The sequence below is a fragment of the Pelecanus crispus genome, chromosome 3, assembly GCF_030463565.1.
Source record: "Pelecanus crispus isolate bPelCri1 chromosome 3, bPelCri1.pri, whole genome shotgun sequence".
NCBI classification, from domain to species: domain Eukaryota; kingdom Metazoa; phylum Chordata; class Aves; order Pelecaniformes; family Pelecanidae; genus Pelecanus; species Pelecanus crispus.
The window spans coordinates 98,778,228-98,797,987 of record NC_134645.1 but is presented as its reverse complement, the minus strand read 5'-3'; the positions used below and the strand labels follow the sequence as shown (position 1 = coordinate 98,797,987).

The 19,760-nt window shown below is 37.9% G+C and overlaps 1 protein-coding gene across 2 annotated transcripts in view; it reads left to right on the top strand.

Annotated features, from left to right (window-relative positions):
* The window catches only part of SMAP1 (small ArfGAP 1), a 104,133-nt gene that overhangs the window by 29,276 nt on the left and 55,097 nt on the right, over positions 1-19,760 (top strand). For both annotated transcript variants that reach the window (XM_075707521.1, XM_075707520.1), the window contains exons 2-4: positions 10-143; positions 850-935; positions 4,960-5,035. In XM_075707521.1, the coding sequence (XP_075563636.1) occupies positions 10-143; positions 850-935; positions 4,960-5,035 (296 nt within the window). The remainder of the gene's footprint in view (positions 1-9; positions 144-849; positions 936-4,959; positions 5,036-19,760) is intronic.

Below are 19,760 nucleotides of genomic sequence, written 5' to 3'. Positions count from 1 at the left end.
TCCCCTTAGGTCCAAGATGGGCCTCTTGGAACACCGGTGTTTTTATTTGCATCAGATGTGCTGGAATACATCGAAATCTTGGGGTCCATATATCAAGGGTCAAGTCTGTCAACTTGGACCAGTGGACACCAGAGCAGATACAGGTAAAATATCTTAAAATATGTTTTCAATTCAGAGGGAATGCCAGGGTTCCTTTTGAAGGGATTTGAGTTGATCATGATGCCCAACTTAAATGTTTTACAATCAAAGTAGTTCTTAATGTGTTATATTTCTACTGTAATGAGTTTAAGTTCTGAAAGCTCACTTCAGAAATTGGTTTAGCTGTTTTTTCTTATCATTTTAGATGTATTGTACCTTGCCACAGGGACTCTGAAAGCCACTTCTTTGTTTTACCTGTAGAAAATGTGTTGTAAGCCTTTTCCTTTTCAGTAGGGGACAGTAAGGTAGCATTCACACATCTGTCTGATTCTTGATTACATTCTTTTGGTGTACCAAGTGCTGACTTTTCCAGGTATACTCCAGTCTGAAGCCTCTTTCTGCTGCCAGGCAAATTTTCTTACTCCAGTTCCTCCTGGTCTGAAGAGCCATCCTGAGAGATGAAAGCTTATCTTTCACTGGATGGGTTAGTTTACACTGTAAACAGCATCTATGTTATTAGCTCTTGTCCAGCAAGTCTTGGCAGGCAGCCCTCCTGTGCCATGGGAGCATCTCCCAAGACATATGGCAGCAGAGAGGTCTGCAAGTTGAAAACTTGAAGTGTCATTTAAGAACAGCAACAGCATTCTGACTGTTTCAGGATTTAAAGTATTCATGGACATGAATTAACTGTTTTGTACCACTTTTCCTTAGTGCATGCAGGAAATGGGAAATACTAAAGCAAGACTACTCTATGAAGCTAATCTACCAGAGAACTTCCGAAGACCTCAAACAGATCAGTATCCTTTTTGTTTTAGCTTTCACATTGCAATGACTTCTAATGCAATTTAGATGTTATGACTGTTTCAAGGAACTGCTACATTTGGCAACTCACTTTATTTATTTCATTGATATTGTTGTATAAAAAATGACAGTGGAAGTTGAGAACGGTTCAGAAAAGGCTTAAATTACTTCAGATATAGCAAATCTACTTTGTAATGAGATTTGGCAAGGCCCATTTATTTTTGCCTCAGAATAGGTGACTTCATATATTCCCTGTATGTAGGAAGTTAGAGTGATACTGGAGAGCTCTTGAATATTCTGTCTTTATCTTGAGTAACTGCCAGCTGAAGTTAGAAGTGTTTAAACAGGAAATGAGCTGAATGGTAAAGCAAAATAAGCCATTGGATCTTACTCCAGTGAAGTATGGATTTCTTGCTCTAGATTACGTATTCTGTAATTTTTTGTAGTTGAAGTGTGCATTCTATGCACACATTCTATGCACATTCTATGAAGTGTGCAAGCACAGATGACTAACATGGGAATATTTGAATAAACCAAACTTCCATGACGGCCACCCCTTGTGTCGGTATGTGGTTATTACCATGTACCTGGAAGGGGGGAGGGTTGGAAAAAAATTGTCTACCGCCAACAAATAGCTTTCCTCAAAAAATACCTTTTTCGAATGTACTGAATCATTAGGATAATGTCTAATGGCATTAATTTAGGTTTGTATTAGCTCCTGATTTAGTGAAGTTACTCCACAGGTAGGATTTGCTTCACCTGATCTTACTGGAACTCTTTAACTATAATGAGATCCTAAATACCTACTGTTAAGTGAGCTGAATCTTTCCCCAACTCTCTTAGCCTGATGATGATACAAGCTATGGAGGCTGATAAACAGACTTAGTTGTAACTGGATCTGAATTTTCTCCTTCTATATCTCAAAGTAATTTTGTTTCTTCTGTTCATTAGATACTATGTTTGATATGGTATGCGCAGAAGTTGTGGGTTTGTTTTTTGGTTTTTTTTTTTTTTTTTGGAAGGGTTAGACGACTCATTGTAAAATGCACTTGAGCAAAACAGATACATTTTTTCATATTCCAGTAGCTTTTAAATTAAACATACATATGCATAAGAAAAAAGTAACTGAAACCAGATAGCACTGTAGTATGCCAGCTGTAATAGTCTAGAATTTTATTTCAGCAGTAAGACTGAAATACTTTGACTAAAACTTACTCAAAAGTGGATCTTGAAGATGTATATTTTGTTCTTAGTGCAGCTAACTTGAATTCACTGGTGCTATTGCAGGAGAAGCAATAATGCTTTACCCTAAGCTTTTGTTTTCAGATCAGACCAAAAGTCTCACTTTCAGGCTTTCAAAATAATTCTTTTGTTGACACCGTGTATGTTGAAGTAACTGTATAGCCTTTTGAACAGTTGTCAGTTTCTAAGTGGTGGACTTGGACTTCTGAATATATTTCATTGCGTGTGTTTTCTTTATTAAAAATACAGTGCCAGGAGAGAGGATGCCAACATTTTCTGTTTTACTTCTCAATTTCCCCATAACTTTGGCAGCTACTTACCCACTTGGCATTCATGATAAGCTGTTGTGTTATTGGCTTTTTTTGCCTTTCCTCTTTGTCCTTTTTATCACTACAAAATCGGCATTGTGTCTCATCAGTTATGAATATTTTCGATATTCTGAATATTCTTTTGGGTGAACTGTGAAAACTCTTTGCATGTGATGATCACTTTTTTATATGTTGTTCTATATTGGTGTTTAACTTCCTGTAGCACTATAATATACTTATTTCTGGTTTTTAGGTAGTAGAATGGAGACACGGGAGAAATGCGTATGTGGGATCTGCCTAAAATCTCCTGCTAAAGGTCCACCATCACTTCTGCTTCTTAATCACAAGACTGTGACCTTTCTGGGCATTTTTTTTTTATTATTATTCTTCCCTTCTACTTGGCAGGGATGCCCTGGTGTAGAGCCTAACTTTGAAGATCATCTTGACGATTTTTGGTATGGCAGCTTTAGCTTCCTGTTTGAAAGTGTTTTTTTCCAAGAGTAGATTGAATAATTTTTTGTCTCTTCATTTTACTCACTTCTTAAAACAGTTTTGACAACTGTTGAGGTTGGTTGAAATTCTTTTGTTAACAAGAACGCAGTAGGTTATTGATCTAAAGAAACTTAGATGTGGTCCAAAAATTCACGCATATTGAAGTGGGGTATCTTGAATAAAGTTGATATTTTTCAAAGTACACAACTTAATACCCCAGTGTGATAGCATCCTGAAAAATGAAACCCTATGAAATTTAAATACTTATAATTCTCTGTTAATAGTTTTCAAATTAAAACTTTCTAATAGTCTGAAATATCGAGTGTGCATTCTGGGAAACTGCTAAAAGTAGGGAAATACTTATGCAAAAAGAACTAAAATATCTTAACACCAAAATCCGAGCAACCAAAACTTAGAACACTTGACAAAATACATGTGCCATCTGAAAATGTTCGTTTTGGCAAATAACTAAGACTTTTCATTTGAAGAAAGGATAGGTTGTTCTAAGGTATTTTATAACAATCAAGTTTTGAATCTTTTCTGTTTACTTCTGAATTAGTTCTAATTAGTTCTAATACAGTTATTCAGTTACAGCCCAAATGCATGGAAAAGAATTGAATTCCCTTTCTCTGTCTCCTCCCCCCGCTGAGATTATATAATGCAGTAATTTGTACTGCAAGTTGGAAATAAACTTTCTGAGGGAATCCTGTTTAGTCTTAACTAAATTTGAAAAGTTGTGGGTTATTGTGCGTATTACACAACTTCCATTCATCTGTAATTTGATAATATACATTGATTTTTGGCAAAATGACAGTCCTTTGGTATGTGTGAAGAATAATGCAATCTTAGTACTAAGAAACTTGTACGTTCAAAGTACTCAAGATGCCCTTTAGGATGTAGATATATTTGGAAAGAGGTAGAAAAGAATGTTTTGGTTTTTGGTGAAGCAGTGTCTTCAGGTGACAGTTGCATACAATTTGAAACTAAATGTGATTGTTCACGTTATAATTTGATGCACAGAATGAAGGAACTGAGTGCTCTGAGCTCAGTGGTAATCTTAAGAGGTAGTATGTGGAGCTAAGGTATCTTTCGATCAATTGAGGAAAAATTGCTATGGAAGTTCAAGATGCAATGAATCTGAGTTTCCACAGTTGCAATTTCGATTTTTTAATAGATAATCATATTGCTGAACAAATTAGTTAAAGTTTGTTCTACAGATACCAGAGAATCAGCTTTACTGAAGTTAAAGTATTCACACTGCTTTGGATGAGCTGCTTATGGAAGCTGAGAGAATAATTGAGGAAAACAACTAGTTGTCTTTTTTGTGTTTGAGCTAGTGAGCTGTCAGTTCTGGTCTTCTACATCAATATGCTTGTTGCTATTTCCACCTTTGCTTCAATATCTTTTTATTACTCGTGTTTTAGTTTCCTTTCCTTTCCACAGAGATGTTTGCTGTTATAGGAGACTCTCATGGAGGACTTACTGATCTCAGAGAACTGTTTATGATCAGCTTCTGATGCATGATACAGTTTGTGCAAATCAGAGAACAGGTACATACAGTTCACCTTTTATCTGAAGAGAAAGTACTTTTTCCCAGGTTATGATGGTAAACTATACTTTTTTTACCGTATACAAGTACCTTTATTCAAGTTATTTGCAGTACTACAGCCCTGTAATTTATAAAAACGAAGTAAAAATGTCTGAACTGTGGAACACTGAATTACTTCTAGTATACCTTTCTCATATGGTTTCATTAAGAGTTTAAACTGATTAATTCTCTGCAGTAAAAAGAAGCTCTTTTTGGACACTGCAATAGCAATTGTTCTGTATAGAGCAGTTTGTTCTGTTGTTTTAAAAGTACAAAATGAGATGGAGCAAGAATCTAGTGCAATTCTTTAATTTGAATAACCCATCAGCTTTTTAGGTTAATGCTGATATTTATCTGAACGCATATTTTCCTTAAACTAGCTACTTCCAGAGCTGTGGAATTTTTCATCAGGGATAAGTACGAAAAGAAGAAGTATTATGATAAAAATGCAGTTAATGCCTTCAATGTAAGTAAACAATTTCGCCAAGAATTCTGCCACTTTTCTTTTTTGAAAGCTACATAAGAGAAATGTAGAAAACATTATGTATGTTAAAATGTCTTTCAAGGTCGAAAACTTTTTGATACCGAGCTAAATGTTTTCTTTTGTATCTCTTGAAAGCTATTCCTAGGTATGGAACTTCTGTCAGTTCAACTTATATTGTTTATTACATTTATAACAGCAAAGCATTGTGATCCAACAAATAGCTTGCTTCCAACTCTTTATATTGTGTTTTTTCTCTTCCAGTGATGAGTGGTTCTTTAACAGTATACTTTCAATCTTTTTCTGTGTTACAAGGATAAGACAGGATTACTGTTTCTGGTGACTTTGTCTTCCCTCATTTTCTATAATACCTTGATGAGAAATCCTAGGGTGTTTTGGGCCCCTCTTCCGAGGGTCTTATTGCTCTGCTGAATTCCAGACTGTCGCTTGCAGCAAGGTGCACTGTAACAGCAAACACAGGCAGTATGGCAAACCAGCTGTTTAATCATGTCGCTGTGTGTTCACTATGGTAAGTCGGTGAGTGCTTGTCTGGCAAAACAGTTTTGAGAATGTCGGCTTTTATGGAAGTTCACAGCCTTGTTTGGTTTTTTGGATACAACTATGTCTGGGGCATACAATCTAGTTTATATATTTTTATTTATAGAGGTGTATTTATGCTTAAACACACACTCCTCTATACCTACATTATTTGAGTATGGCCTAACATGTAACTTACTACTACTCCATCTTACTGGGCAGTGAACTTTGACAGGGAAACGAGTGCAAGGGTGGGTGTAAAGAGTGGGAGTTTATGTTGCCTTTGCCATCTGAGAAAATGGATCTTTGAATGATAGTTTCATTTCAGAAGGGAAAAAAAAAAAAAAACCCAAACCTGGAAACTAGAGGAGTGTATTTCATTAAGCATTGTTGAAGTAGGGGGAAAATTGCTTCACTTAAGAGGTAAAATACAACTGTGGTTTGAATTGCGCTGTCAGTTACCCTTTACTTTTATTCCAAAGTAGAAAATAGGAAGACTTGTTTAAAATTATACTACTTTAAAAAGTTCAAAAGACTCCCAAAATCTTTCTAAACAGAGAACCTAGGTGTCTAATACTGTAGTCCACTGCTGCCTTAATGTGTTTGAAGGGAGTAATCAGATTTTGCTTTATCGTGTTGCAGACTAATATGAATTGCTTACCTGTCATAGCAGCAAGGATAGAATCCAGGCAAGCTGAAGAGATGCATGTTAGTGCTGAATAGGAAACACCATTTTATTTCTTCCTACTTGGGCTTTTCTTTCCTGACTAATGTAAATGTCATAATCTCTCTGAGACAGGAACAAAGTCTGATTATGAATTCTTTTAGCAATAGATGACTCATGCACATTCACCTGCATTTATTCAAGGCCACCAAACATCAGGTTTGAGGTAGGCAATCTGAAATCACAGTTATAGCAAAATCCTAAAAGTACACGATACTAAATTAGCTGAACTAATGTAGTGCCTGTAGACCTAGTCTGCTGCTTGTGTTGTGTTACCCTCCTTGGCTCTGGTCCCAGCCCAGCTCACATGCACTTGTAGTGCTGTGACTGGTATTCAGTGATCATCTTTCTAGTGGGCCTGGGACTGACAGGGAAGAGGAAAAAAAGGTGAAGCTGGGCCTCTGTTCTGCATGTCTGATACACTGCTTTTATGCTCCTGGACACTGTTGGCAGGGAAGAGGGGAAGTTACCGTACACTTCCAGCACATGGAGGTCTGTGGGGAGTTTGAGAAGAATGGGGTGGGTAAGGGAGTTCTGCGGGGGTACGCATTTCTGTGCCCCTGTGCAGGGGGTGGTGATGGTTTCTAAAGCTTTCCTTTTGCAGTCCTGATGACATCTGAGATGCCATCCATCTTCCCACCCTGCCAGGAGGTGGCTAAGATTCCCTGGGAACTGAGAGGCAGCTGTGGAGGAAGGGGGAGATTCCTGCCTTCAGCCCTCTGCCAAGTGTTTTGGTAGCATCAAAGCACTTGCTAGCATGAAACTTTCATGAGTAGTAGTCTTGTGAACTGTTCAGGTGGCTTGTCCGTGCTATGTCATGGCAAGTTCTCTTCTTCTGGAAGATTTCTTTACCCCACTTACTTTTGCAGAGACCACCGTGCCCTATTTTTAATCAAAATTGGCGTTGTTGGGGTGACGTGAGCTTTTAGCATGCTTACTTTTTGTTATCACCTTTGAAATAGCAATGCCTTCTGTTTGGATTAGGACCAATTTGAGTTGGAGATGCCTATGTATGTGGTCATTTGGTAAAATGAGTCCCTTCTGGGTATGAGCAGGTAATACAGAGGTGCAGCAACAGGCTTGCTATGCCCTAAGGGTCTCTTCCCTTAACCACGTAATTTCACGGAGGTGGTTAAAAATCTAAGGGGCTTTCCTGGATTTGGTCCACTGTTACAAGTTGCTTGTGGTAAAAGCTTCCTGTAGTGTAAAAGTTGTTTTGAATAGATTCTCTTAAAACATGCAGTACAATAGTTCTTTTAGCTTAATTTTGGCAAGATCATAAGCTTTTCAAGTTTGTCTAATGGTACAATGTCTGTCTTGATGTTAATATATTCTGTCTGTTGGAGTTCAGGAGTATATGTCAAAGTTCAGTTCTTGGCTCTGTGATGCTTGGGATTCATGTATCTTTTGTTACAAAATTGGTATTTATAATTGTTAATTATATGACATGTTTTGTTTTCTGACAAGACTGTTGTAATACTAAATTTGGTTTTTAGAGACATACACTATAGTAACAAAATTAGCTAGTGCAGAGACCAGTAGTGCCATCAAACATGCAGACTAAAAATAGGCAAATATGAAAAACTAAATTTTTTTTTTCACGGTTCACTGAAAAGCTGTGCAGGATAAAGCTATAGGCAAAAAAAAGCAACTGCAGTTTTATTGGCTAGTTACGTTTTAAATAGAATAATGCATTTAAGTAGAGACGAAATATACATTAGAAAAATCTAATGCTGATGGAAAGCAGCCTGACTTTAAAAAATAATTAAAATCTATTAAAATGCATAGATCTCAGATTTTTCTGATCCATCATTATTGGGAAAATGTGAAATGCTGGTTCTGTATCAGTGCTCAGGACGAAATGAGTGGTATAATTTACTTAGCTGTTGTTAAGTGGGTTATTAGGAAATAGTTACTCTCTTTGTTTTCTTGCTCAGACTCAGTGCAGGCTTGTGACTTGGTTAGAGAAGGATGTGAGAGACTGACACCCTTGAATAGTGGTGTGTTTGGTTTTTTTGGTTTTGGGTTTTTTTTTCCCCTTTGGTTGTTTTTTGTGGTTTTGTTTTGTTTGGTACTGACAAACAGTCTGGTATCATTTAGGCCTAATTCTTAACCGCAATCTTATGCTCTAGCCTTGAGAAAAATCCTATGGAATGTAGCAGGAATGGTAGGCCCAGGTAGGCAAACTACAGTGCTCTGGGTCAGGTTGGGAGACTTAGGTAGGGAATTTATCGAAGTGATTACACTATGCTTGTCCCTTCTTTTTGCAGATGTACTTTCACATGTACTTCAGGTGAAACAAAAAGCAGGAGCTCCAATTCAGAATAAGCAATGTAGCTTAGGGGGGGGAATCCTGGGAAAAAATGCCAACAGAAATTATGTATTCATTATTTTTTACCAACACTGATAATACAGTTAAAATCAATCTGACATTTTAAGGAATATGTTAATGTGGATGAGTTTTATGGGTGCCTTTCAGGGTTTTTTTGAATATTTATACTATTTTAGATCTTACTTGGAACAGAAACCTTTTTAGAGGTTAATTAGAAATTTTTTTAACAGTTATGTATGCGTTTGCTGCTCCATAATGTCGTAAGACAAGAAGAAAAAGTTTTAGAAAAAAGTCTAACAATGCATTTGTAGAAATACTTTATTTCCAGAGCACTGGAATATTGCCATTTTTTGAAATTTTTTCTGTTTAGCTGCTGTTAAAATAGCAGTATTTATTTTGAAGTTTTATTCTGATCAATGTAAAGAAGAGAGTTTTGAATACATTAGCCTACTAGGGAAGGCAAACTGATTTTTTTTTTTTTTTTTTTTTTTTTTTTTGGTACCCCTATGGAAGTATCTTCAGATGCATGTCAGCTCTATGAAAAACTCTTATAGTTGAAATGATCTGTAAATGCTTAGATACAGTTGTAGGGTTTGATGATATGACTAAAACTGTGATGACAACTGTATGGTATTTATCATGTTTAGGAAAATGTATCCTTATTGTCAAAGTATATTCCATGTAAGCAGCATAGCCCACAACAGAGATAGAAGTAGTGTTCTCAAGCCAGTGCCTGTCATAATTCTCTCCCAACATTAACAAGAGACACACCGGCATGAAAGATCAACACTCCCTTTCTCAGAAAGTAGTTCATAGTCCTACTGTGGTGAGACCTCGGTTTGTCAAGACTTCTAAAGACTGACTGCTTAAGGAACCCATGTCTCTTCATCTGCCTTCCTGTTTTGCTTTAGTATGATGTAATTTTGAAGCATTCAGGACTTCATTTTTTTTTATGCTTTTTATAAATGCTTACATTCTTGGAAAGAGGAATAATACAAGTAAAAACACTTGAAGCTGACAGGATGTTACCTGGGAATACATATATTTGTTCTGCGAATAACATGTAATTTAGTACTGTTAACGGCAGGAACTTTTTTTGCTCTTTGCATAATCAACTTAGGAGCACTAGTAGCTGTTAGCCAGTCAACTTATTTTAAATATCCTCAGCATAATATTGTACTCCTAGAATTCATTTTCTGCCAAGCCCCCTTCTCGATTTTTAGGCATACATAAGCTGTGAATGATGCAAAATATAGCATAGAATCCAATAAAGCAAACCTCACATAGTAGTGAAACGATTAGGGAGTCTTTATAAATGTGGTGCATCTAAGATACAGTAACGTGAGCAATTTACTGTGCAATATGCTGTGCTGTTTGACTTGATTTATCCCCGAAAGCTTGTACAACACAATCGAGAGCTTGCATCAGTTCTGTACTTAACTACAGGCAGTTACCATGGGTCAAGTGGTGTGAGGTAATTTTGTATGTTAAAACTCTCCTTCAGGTGGGTGCTGACATGAAACTGTTCAGGAATATCATTTCATTTCAGCTTTGCACCTGATTATCACTTTCAAGCATAGGCAAATCCTTTTATATTCATAATGGGGCGGGGGGGGGGGGGTTGTACACAACAGTCCTAGAACTGAAGGGTGAAGAATGCAAAGCAGTTTCTCCTCTAGCAATCTTAGTCCTGAAGATTGTTGCTTATTAAATATTTTGTTTGCTTTGGGCTCTCATTAAACTCTTTATGCTCCTTTAGTTTACTGTCTCCTGGAGCACTCTTAGAAGAGCACAGCTTACAATTACACAAACACCTTTCCCCAAGAATCTGAACTTGTATGCTTAAATAAATGACTTGAAGGACTTTTTCAGAATTGTTGGAGTAAATGTAAGTGGGGTAAATATGAGCCTTGTTGGAGACACATGACATATTCCAAGAGAATGAAATATAAAGCTATCGGTGAATAAAGTGCCTTACTATTTTAGGGAGGCTCCTTATTATGGCAGAGAAGACTTGCATAGTTCTAAGTCTGGGTATACAAAAGAAACTCCGAAATGGAAAAACACCATACAGGCTAGGCAGCTGTCTGCCTTAACTTACTCCCTCTTTAGTCTTGGTTTGGTGTGGGGTTTTGTTGGGGTTTTTTGTTTTGTTTTGTTTTTCTCCTTTCCCTTTTTTCCCTGTTTAGGCTTTTCTCCTGTGTTCTTCTGGAGCACAGGCCTTATGAGGAACGGCTGAGGGAACTGGGATTGTTTAGTCTGGAGAAGAAGAGGCTGAGGGGAGACCTTATCACTCTCTACAGCTACCTGAAAGGAGGTTGTAGTGAGGTGGGTGTTGGTCTCTTCTCCCAAGTAGCTAGCGATAGGACGAGAGGAAATGGGCTCAAGCTGTGCCAGGGGAGGTTTAGGTTGGATATTAGGAAAAATTTCTTTATGGAAAGGGTAGTCAGGCATTGGAACAGGCTGCCCAGAGAGGTGGTGGAGTCACCATCCCTGGAGGTGTTCAAAAAACGTGTAGACATGGCACTTCGGGACATGGTTTAGTCTAGTCTACCCTTGATTAGTTTAGTGTGGACTAGGTAATGTTAGGTTCATGATTGGACTGGATGATCTTAAAGGTCTTTTCCAACCTAAACGATTCTATGATTCTCACTGGGCCTTAGCACAATTGCAGTTACTCTTTTGTTTCTGGGGTTTTTTTTTTTGGCCTTCATTTTTTTGTCTGGGATATATTGGTAATTTTCTGGATAACTTGGTATTCTCTTATTGCCTCATACCACTTTCTACTACTTCCAAGAAAACCCATGGATGAAGATGGTGATGCTAAGTCAGAAGAGAGAAACTTGGGTTCGTAAGACTTATAACTGCAGTGTGTGGTTATCGCAGCCTGGGTGTTCATGCAAGGGCATTTTTTTAAATTTAATTTCCTGTGGTGATATTTTCTTGGAAGCTGTGGCAGATCTAGCTATTCTTGGCTTTTGGGCCAGGTTCTTTTCCCAGTTCTCATGAAATTTGTTACCTGTACTGGGGAAACAATGTTTGCAGTAGATTTTCTAACATCACCAGCAGATGTGAGAGATGTTTAACAAATTGAAAATGGAATGTTTGCAGTTCTTTAATAGACATTCTGTTACAGGCTGAAAAAATGACATCATGGTGTATTCAAGGCTAATTGTCATCTTAGTTGAGTAATCATAACCTTTGATTCTTTTGAAACACTTGAATGAAACTGAAAATGGATGATGTACAGCTTGGTTTGAATGCAGGATGAGGAGTGTTCTCAGGAATCTATTCAGAATGTCACAACAAATGCTTGTGGGCAGAATGCTTTTTCCAGTGAAAGAGAGCAGATTTCAAGTGTTAACTCACACTCATGACCATCACGACAAAGCAGTTATTTGACAAGTTCACTTTTTGGCCTTGTTGCTTTCCCTTCATTATCTAACCAATCGTAAGACAAAGTCGTTGAATCCAGAACTGAAAATGGAAGATTGCTGGAGAGATCTCTTTCTAGTTGGGAAGAAGTTGTTCAGAGGTTAGACTTAGTGACTATAATAATAAAACCTGAAGAGTAAGACTGCATTGCTTCCCCTCCATATTTACATCTTAAGAAATAGATAGGCATCATCTGGTCAACTAATGTGAAGGGAGCTCCTAGTTGTATACGAATATGAGTGTGTAACAACTTAGTCTGGTAGCTCTTCACTTCAGAGTTAGTAGTGAATTTTAAAGAACAGAAATCCTGTTGTTTGAGAGAGAAAATACACATATATCATCTTTCTCGTCATTGTTAAAGAATTTAGCTGATCCCAAGGCTGCTCCTCTACTTAATATTCCTGCCTGATTTCTGCCCATCCTTTAATAGGTTTATCACCAGTACCTGGAATGATGTCTGAGGTGACAATAGTGGGTAGAAGTTGCTCTTGCTGAAGGGAAGGCATTATGAAAGGTCAGAGCCCTTGGCTTGGTACAGGTCTGAACAGAGCTGATAAAAATGCATTGACTGGGTTTCTGTGCTTGGGTGAGAGATGGTGCTTGATATTTGGTTACAAATAGAATAAGAATAATTCAACGTTGTGACTATAACTGGCAGGGTGAAGTGCTCAAAGGGTGACTTGGCTTAACTTCAGCAGAAGTCATTTGTTCACTCTGGAAATAAGGCAGAAGTATGGCAAGACCAATGGCTCCAGGACCGGTGCTCTGCATCTCCAAATACTTTGGGATGTTTGTTTTTATGAAAGTAATTTCTGAACACGAGTATTCATCCTGACTGATGATCTCTGTATTGAGTCCCAAATATTTGTAATCAACGCTGTGCAAGTGGTAAGGTGGAGGGACAGTTGTTAGTGAGGCTCATGATCGTAGATGCAGTGGCCAAGAAAAATAGCAAATGTTGCTTGTTTTAGTTTTTTGGGAATTAGTAAGAATCTCCCAAAATTACTGATTAAAGGAAGTAAGCTTTGAAGTAGGTGATTATGCAGTTTACCAGTAAGCCAAGAGGAAATGCATGATTTTTAGAACTGGGGTTCCAGAAAGAACAAAATCTGTCTAAAATACACTATTGATTAACAGCTGCCGGCATGATTGTTTGAGACACAGGACTGCACTAATGAAGGGATTTCTGGTACCCAGTCCAAATAATTGAATTTGACTCTATCTACATGCTGCTAAGGTAAAAGTGTACTGAAGTTGCACAGAGGTTCGGGAAATCAAGTTTGAAGCAGCCATATTTTTCCAAATTTTTTAAAGTCTTAGCACCTCCTCTTTGATGTAAAATAAAAACTGTAAAAAGATAATCTTTCTTAAACTTTTGTTTATTTTAATATCTAATACAATGACCCTTATGCCATACAAGTAATGAGGAGAAGCAGTGAGGTCACTGTGTTGGGTGTGGATAAAGACTAGCTACGTGGGTATTATCACAAACAATGTCTGCAGCTTTTAATAAAAATAAGTACATAGGAGAAGAAAGAGCACAACTTCTCAGAATATATATGGAAATTGCCTTATTCAGGGAGGATGGTGAATCAACTTAAGCAGATTCCAGATACTCTCAGTCTCAAAAATTATGAACTGACATGATCTATTTGACTACATGGAGTGTGAATATATTATCATGTCCTGACAATGTTTAGAGAATAGTAAACAAAGTTTCTATATTTAAGAAAGGGTGTGAATTATGTATGGAGCAGAAGTTCCATATAACTCTTAAGTTCACTGAAGGAAAAGAATAATGGGTCTACATTTTCCATGCTGTCCTAAGACATTGTGTATAATTTAAGTATGAACTTAGACAGGCAACTGGATAAAATGAACGTGATTTTAGACATTGTGACAGCACATTTGCCAGAAAGTTATCTTAAAGGAGATTAAATCCATAATACATTTACTGCACTAAAGTGTGTCACGTGGGCACCTTAAGATGGATAAACTGGGGTATGATAGTGTATGTGAACAGTAAGTTTATAGCAGCTAGCATTGAGAAGCATTCAGTCATTGGCTTGGAGAGAGGTTGCCAGTTACCCCTCCCAGTATTGCAAGAACTGTAGTGGGTTTTTTAGTGGTCTGTGAAGAATTTGTGAATCAAGTGATATGAAGTATTTTTGAAATATGCTAATGAAGATAGGCATCAATAGGAAGCACTGAAATACCATACAAGAATTATGACTTGAGGGCAGGGACAGTGGAAGTGGGATAAACTATTTTGCAAGATCATGCTGTTAGGATGGGCTGAATTATAGAATCCAGAACAGCTCAGGCTGGGAGGGACCCTTGGAGATCATCCAATTCCCCCTACTCAAAGTGAGGTCAACTAGAACAGGTGGCTTGGAGCCGTGGCCAGTTGGGTTTTGAATATCTCCAGGGCTGGAGACTCCACAACCTGTCTAGGTAACCTGTTCCAGTATTCAACCACCCCCACGGTTGGGTGTGTGTGTGTGTGTGTGTTTATTCTTACATTTCAGTGAGATTGCCTGTGTTTCAATTTATGTTCAGTGTCTCTTGGCCCTGTTTCTGGACAGCACAGGCAACAATCTGCCTCAGTCTTTGCTCCCCATCACGAGGTATTTATACACGTTAATAAGACTTCTTCCCTCCTTTCCCTCCCATTAGCTTTCTCTCCTCCAGGCTAAACAATCTCAAGTCACGAAGCCTCTCTTTATCCGAAAGGTGCTTCAATCCTTTAATCATCTTAGTGTCCCTTTGCTGGATTTCCTCCAGTCTGCCCATGTCTCTCTTGTACTTGTGAGCCCAGAACTGGCCACATTGCTAGCTCATGTCCAACTTGTCTGCCAGGACCTCCAGCTCCTCCTCTGCAAATCTGCTTTCCAGCTAGTTGATGCCCAGCCTGGACTGTTTCATGGGGTTATTCCTCCCCACGTGCAGGACTTGGCACTTCCCTTTTAACTTCATGTGGTTCCTGTTGACCTGTCCTGTCAACGGTGTTCTGAATGGCAGCACACCTATCTAGTGTATCAACCACTCCTCCTCATTTTGTATCATCTGCAAACTTGCTGATGATGTACTCTGTCTCATTGTATGGGGCATAAGTGAAGAAGTTAAATAGCTGGCCCCAGTATCAAGTCCTGAGTGTACCACTAGTGACTGCTTTTGAGCTGGACTTTGCCCAGTAATGGTGAAATGAATGATTTAGAGAATCCAGGGTGTGGATTTTGGGTATGCTGCCTGCATTCTTAGTAGCTCCCGTATGCAGGGTCTTGTTTTCCCCAGTTCTATAAGTGTGAACCCACCCGTGTGAGCAGTAGTTCGCACAGCTGGACCGCCTAGCTACAAGTTACTACATCCATGTAAACAAAACTTCTGTTGAAGCTGAAATCTGCGGTGACTGCGTTGCCAGTTTAATGTGGATCATGAAAATGTAAATGATCTGATATGCAGCAGGGCAAGCCACTTAGGAGGAAAAAAAAGGTATTGTTCTGAAGTGTTAGGAAGCTCTCATGAAAGACAGTTTTCCCTGGAACAAATACAGGAAGCATCTGTTGGGTTGGACAGGGGAAATGGAGAACGCTCCAGTAAGAAGTTAAAAGGATCTGTTTTGTTTATCCTGTGTCAACCTTTAATTAAGCCATGGTGACTTCCTGTAATATCTCAAGAGGTGGTTATCTAAAGGATGGAGGAGTGGTGAGCATGTTCGGAATATTGACGGAAGAGCAGTACCATCTTCTTTGAAGAGCCAGCTACTACTGTGTTTTGTGAAATGTGGGACACAACATTTTTAAGTGATGTCCAGTGGTTAGAGCACTGAATGAGGGAGACATTTTAGTAACTTTAAAAAAAGCCGTGCCAGTTAGCCTAAAGAACTTCCACAGAAATTCATAGATAAGTGTTATTAATAGTACATTAGTGTTGTACTCCTTTCAGTATTTTGAGAATGGGCCTCTTTAAAAAATGGTACGCAATTGGTTGTGTGTTTATATGCATCTAATAGCAGTCTGTAATTGCTACTGCTTTAAAATAAAATACTAATTTTAGTGTTGTCAACATTCGTTGGAGATGTCAAAAGTCTGCTGAAATGAGAAAAACATATGTAGTAGCTGAACTTAAAACCTGTAAAATGAGTGGAGTAGTCCATTTAGGTTATTTCCCTGTATATTGTGTGCATATAAAGTGGCCACTCGAGGGCACCTTTGTATTTGGTTCAGCTGCTAATTTCCTGAGTATGCTGACATAGTTTGATAACGCACTCATTTTTTAGTCTCTTGAATCTTCTGAATGATAGCACCCTGAATTTCGTATTTAAATGGAAGCTTTCTAAAGCTTTAACTTGTACCCTTTTTAATAAAATGCTAAACAACAACATGCATTACATCAAGAGCAGTATTTTGGAAAAACTACAAATAAAAGTTGATGAAAACTATATCTAGTACATTGACCTTAATGACCGTAAGTGTTTGTATGACTGTTATTACAAACTGAACTAAAGTAAAATCATTCTTAGGTTTTGTATATTATGTTCTTTGATAGCTTTATGTAGTGCTTCTTTAAGCTTACTAGTTTCACTTGAAAGCATAGTCTGGTGCATAGACTACATCAGAGCCGTGGGACCTAATACTGTTTGTATTCATGCTTTTATGTGAACTATTAACATAGTGTATATTTGGATAGTGCCACTACTAAGTAATAACTTAAATACTATAGAAGTTTTTAATGGAAAAAATAGGGACAGGTAACACATTGCCATGTAAAAGGGGCAGGGAACCGGAGTAATATTGTAAACCTGCAGATCCTTTCTTTTCCAATATTATGTTTTTTTGTGAACCAAAGAGTCTCTCTCAGAGCATAAGTGAAAATGAAATCTTACAGTACTATTGTATGTGTATGTATTTTCTTGCTCAGCGCTGAACATACATGATGCTTTAAAGACAGTATTGAGTTTCATTATGCAAAATAGTTATTTTTACTTTATCACCTTTCTAAAAAGGAGTCCCAAAATACAAACAATGGAAAGAGATTTATGAATTGCTAAAAATGAAATTACTACAAGTTTTTTGGTCTGAAACACAATTGAAATTTTATGGACATATGAGTATAAATGTGGAAACCTGAGAAACAGCTCCTTGCCTTTATTCCCTCTTTTAGGCAATTCCAAATTCACTTCTTAATCAAAAGACCCAACTAGTCTTCAGTAAAAAACTAAAATGAAATATTCAGATGCTGGTTGTCAGGTTGCACTATGTTCTTAGTGCACACAAGCACGTCAACTTTATTCTTTTTCTAGCAGTATGTACGGTTGATTTCAGGGGTTGCCGTTGGTTTTGTCTGGTACTTTAAAGCACCAATAATCAAGGTAGTGTAGTGCTAACATGTTATCAGAGTAGATCGGTGTGTGCTGCTTTGCTTGAATTCTGGAAGATGGCTGGAAATTGGATTTTGGATTTTGATGTAGAATTTAGATGAATATGCAGATGTGGCCAAAAGTGGGAGAGGTCTTGGTCACTTGTCTTTAGTGGTTATGATGACAAATATTACTCTTAGTACCTACTTGCTCAAGCATCTTTTTCCATTGGATCTAAATTAAACAAAGATATTTTCTACCTCTCCTGCTGTTTGCTCTAGAGACATCATAATTGGTGTCAGTATTGGCCAGATTTTCTAGAAACTGATTCTTTAGCTTTTTTCCTCTTTGTTTCCACTGGAATGTAACAATTGGATTAAAACTGACAAATTAGAAAAGTGATAAGAGAAGACAATTATTGCAGCGGAATAATGTATTTTTGCAAAGCAGTTTTTTTTTTTTTTTTTTTTTGCTACACTGAAGAGGGGCTATCTGCTTGTAAACAATAGTATTTTCAGGTACTCAGACTTGGACCCAAGCATGGAGTAGATCTTCCTTTACTGATGCTTCTGATCAAGCTTATAGAAACACGTCATTGTTAATAAAGGTTGATAAATACCAAGTAGAAAGCCCATATGTTACTGTGATGTGGGATTACATAGCACTGCTTTTCGGTGATCTCAGTCTCCTAAAAACAGTTTTTAAATTATTATTAAAATGTTGGTTGGCATTCCTGAGTGCTGATCAGGGTTCTGTTATAAATATTTAAAGTGCATTTGTGGCTTTCAACTAATTAAAGGCAGTTTCACGAGGACTGAGTGACTTACTCCAGGACAGTTGGATGCATTTACCTGTCATGGGTGAGTGGTTTGTCCCAGGGGTTAGTCTAACCTCAGCACTCCCACTGCTGGCCACAAATGTGGAAATAGGTCACTGAGCAGATGCTTTCTCATTTGCCATTTGTTGGCAAGCTAATGAATCTCTTGACTACACACAGGAACAGCTCTATGAGCCTCTTTATCGCTGGAGTAGTTTTAAAAATGAAGACTTACTGGAAATACAAGCCAGCAGCACAGAACTTGTCAACCACTGTTCCTTGTCAGTGTTTCATCTGTTCAATAACTGATATCCCCCATAGCTAATGGTATGTCTGCACTGCAAACAGGACGTAGAAGGTATTAACGCTAACTTTGGATGGTCTAACCTGGGTTTTTGGCAACAAAGTCATCAGAATAGCATCAAAGTTGTTTAGGGTTGACTTATGCTAATGAGAAAGATTATTTGCTGAGGTTTTTGCTATACATTGCATCTGCAAAGTGTGCTGCAGTTTGAAAACAGGAACATACCACAACCTTTCAAAGTAAGAGTTGGGGGACAGTACAAGGGAAAACAAAACCTGTGAGGTTTTGTTGACATCTCAGAATATCAAGCAACTACACTGGTTTGCTAAAATATGGAGTTAGTGCAGGTTAGAAATGAGTGTTTTGAAATCTGAAAACCAAGCATTTGATGACTAAGGTGTTTGGTTTCTCTCCATGCTTGAAGAGGGTATTAGCATCCATAATAATGACTTGGATATTAGTGAAAATTCAGTCTTCTCACTGAAAAAAAATCCCAAGATAATAAAACAATACCCTTCCATTGCAATGTTGTTATAGTTTTTAGTTTTATTTGGTGCTAGTTCTGGTGTATGGACATGACACCTGAGCACAGACGAGGAGCAGAATAGTTGACAGTGCAGGGACACTATACTAGCTGGAGAGCTGCCTCTCGCTGAGGCTCCTCTGCACTTGACGTTGGCTGTGCTGGATTGCTCTGAGGTCAGGAGGCAGCTGGTTCAGTGCCAGCTGGGAACCTTAACAGGGTTAACAGGTCAGCTCTCCCTTAAACGTCAGTTTGTCCCAGTGGCAAGTATTTTTCCAGGCTTCTCTGGTACCCTGATCAGCTCTTGATACTCTAACGGCTTAACCACTCACCACAATGGACTGCACCAGCCTCTCTTTTAATCCTGTTTAATGTTCAGCTTTATCCAGCCACTCGGTTTAACTCGATTGGATTTTTTCATTCAGACTTCCTTATCTGGCACAGCATGGTAGATAACAAATTTAACACGATGCAGTGATGATAAAGCTGTTCAGCAGCCCAAACTCATGCTATTGCTTTCATTATATAAACTTAATCAGTTCTTTATACATTGTAATGTGTCTTCTCTTAAAGATTAGCTTCAGTTATATGCCTTTTGTACTCTCGCTTAGTTGAATATTTGCATATGTGAAGTGTGCTTTCAAGTGGTGTTTTTTAGCCTGAAGTGAATGTATTGCTG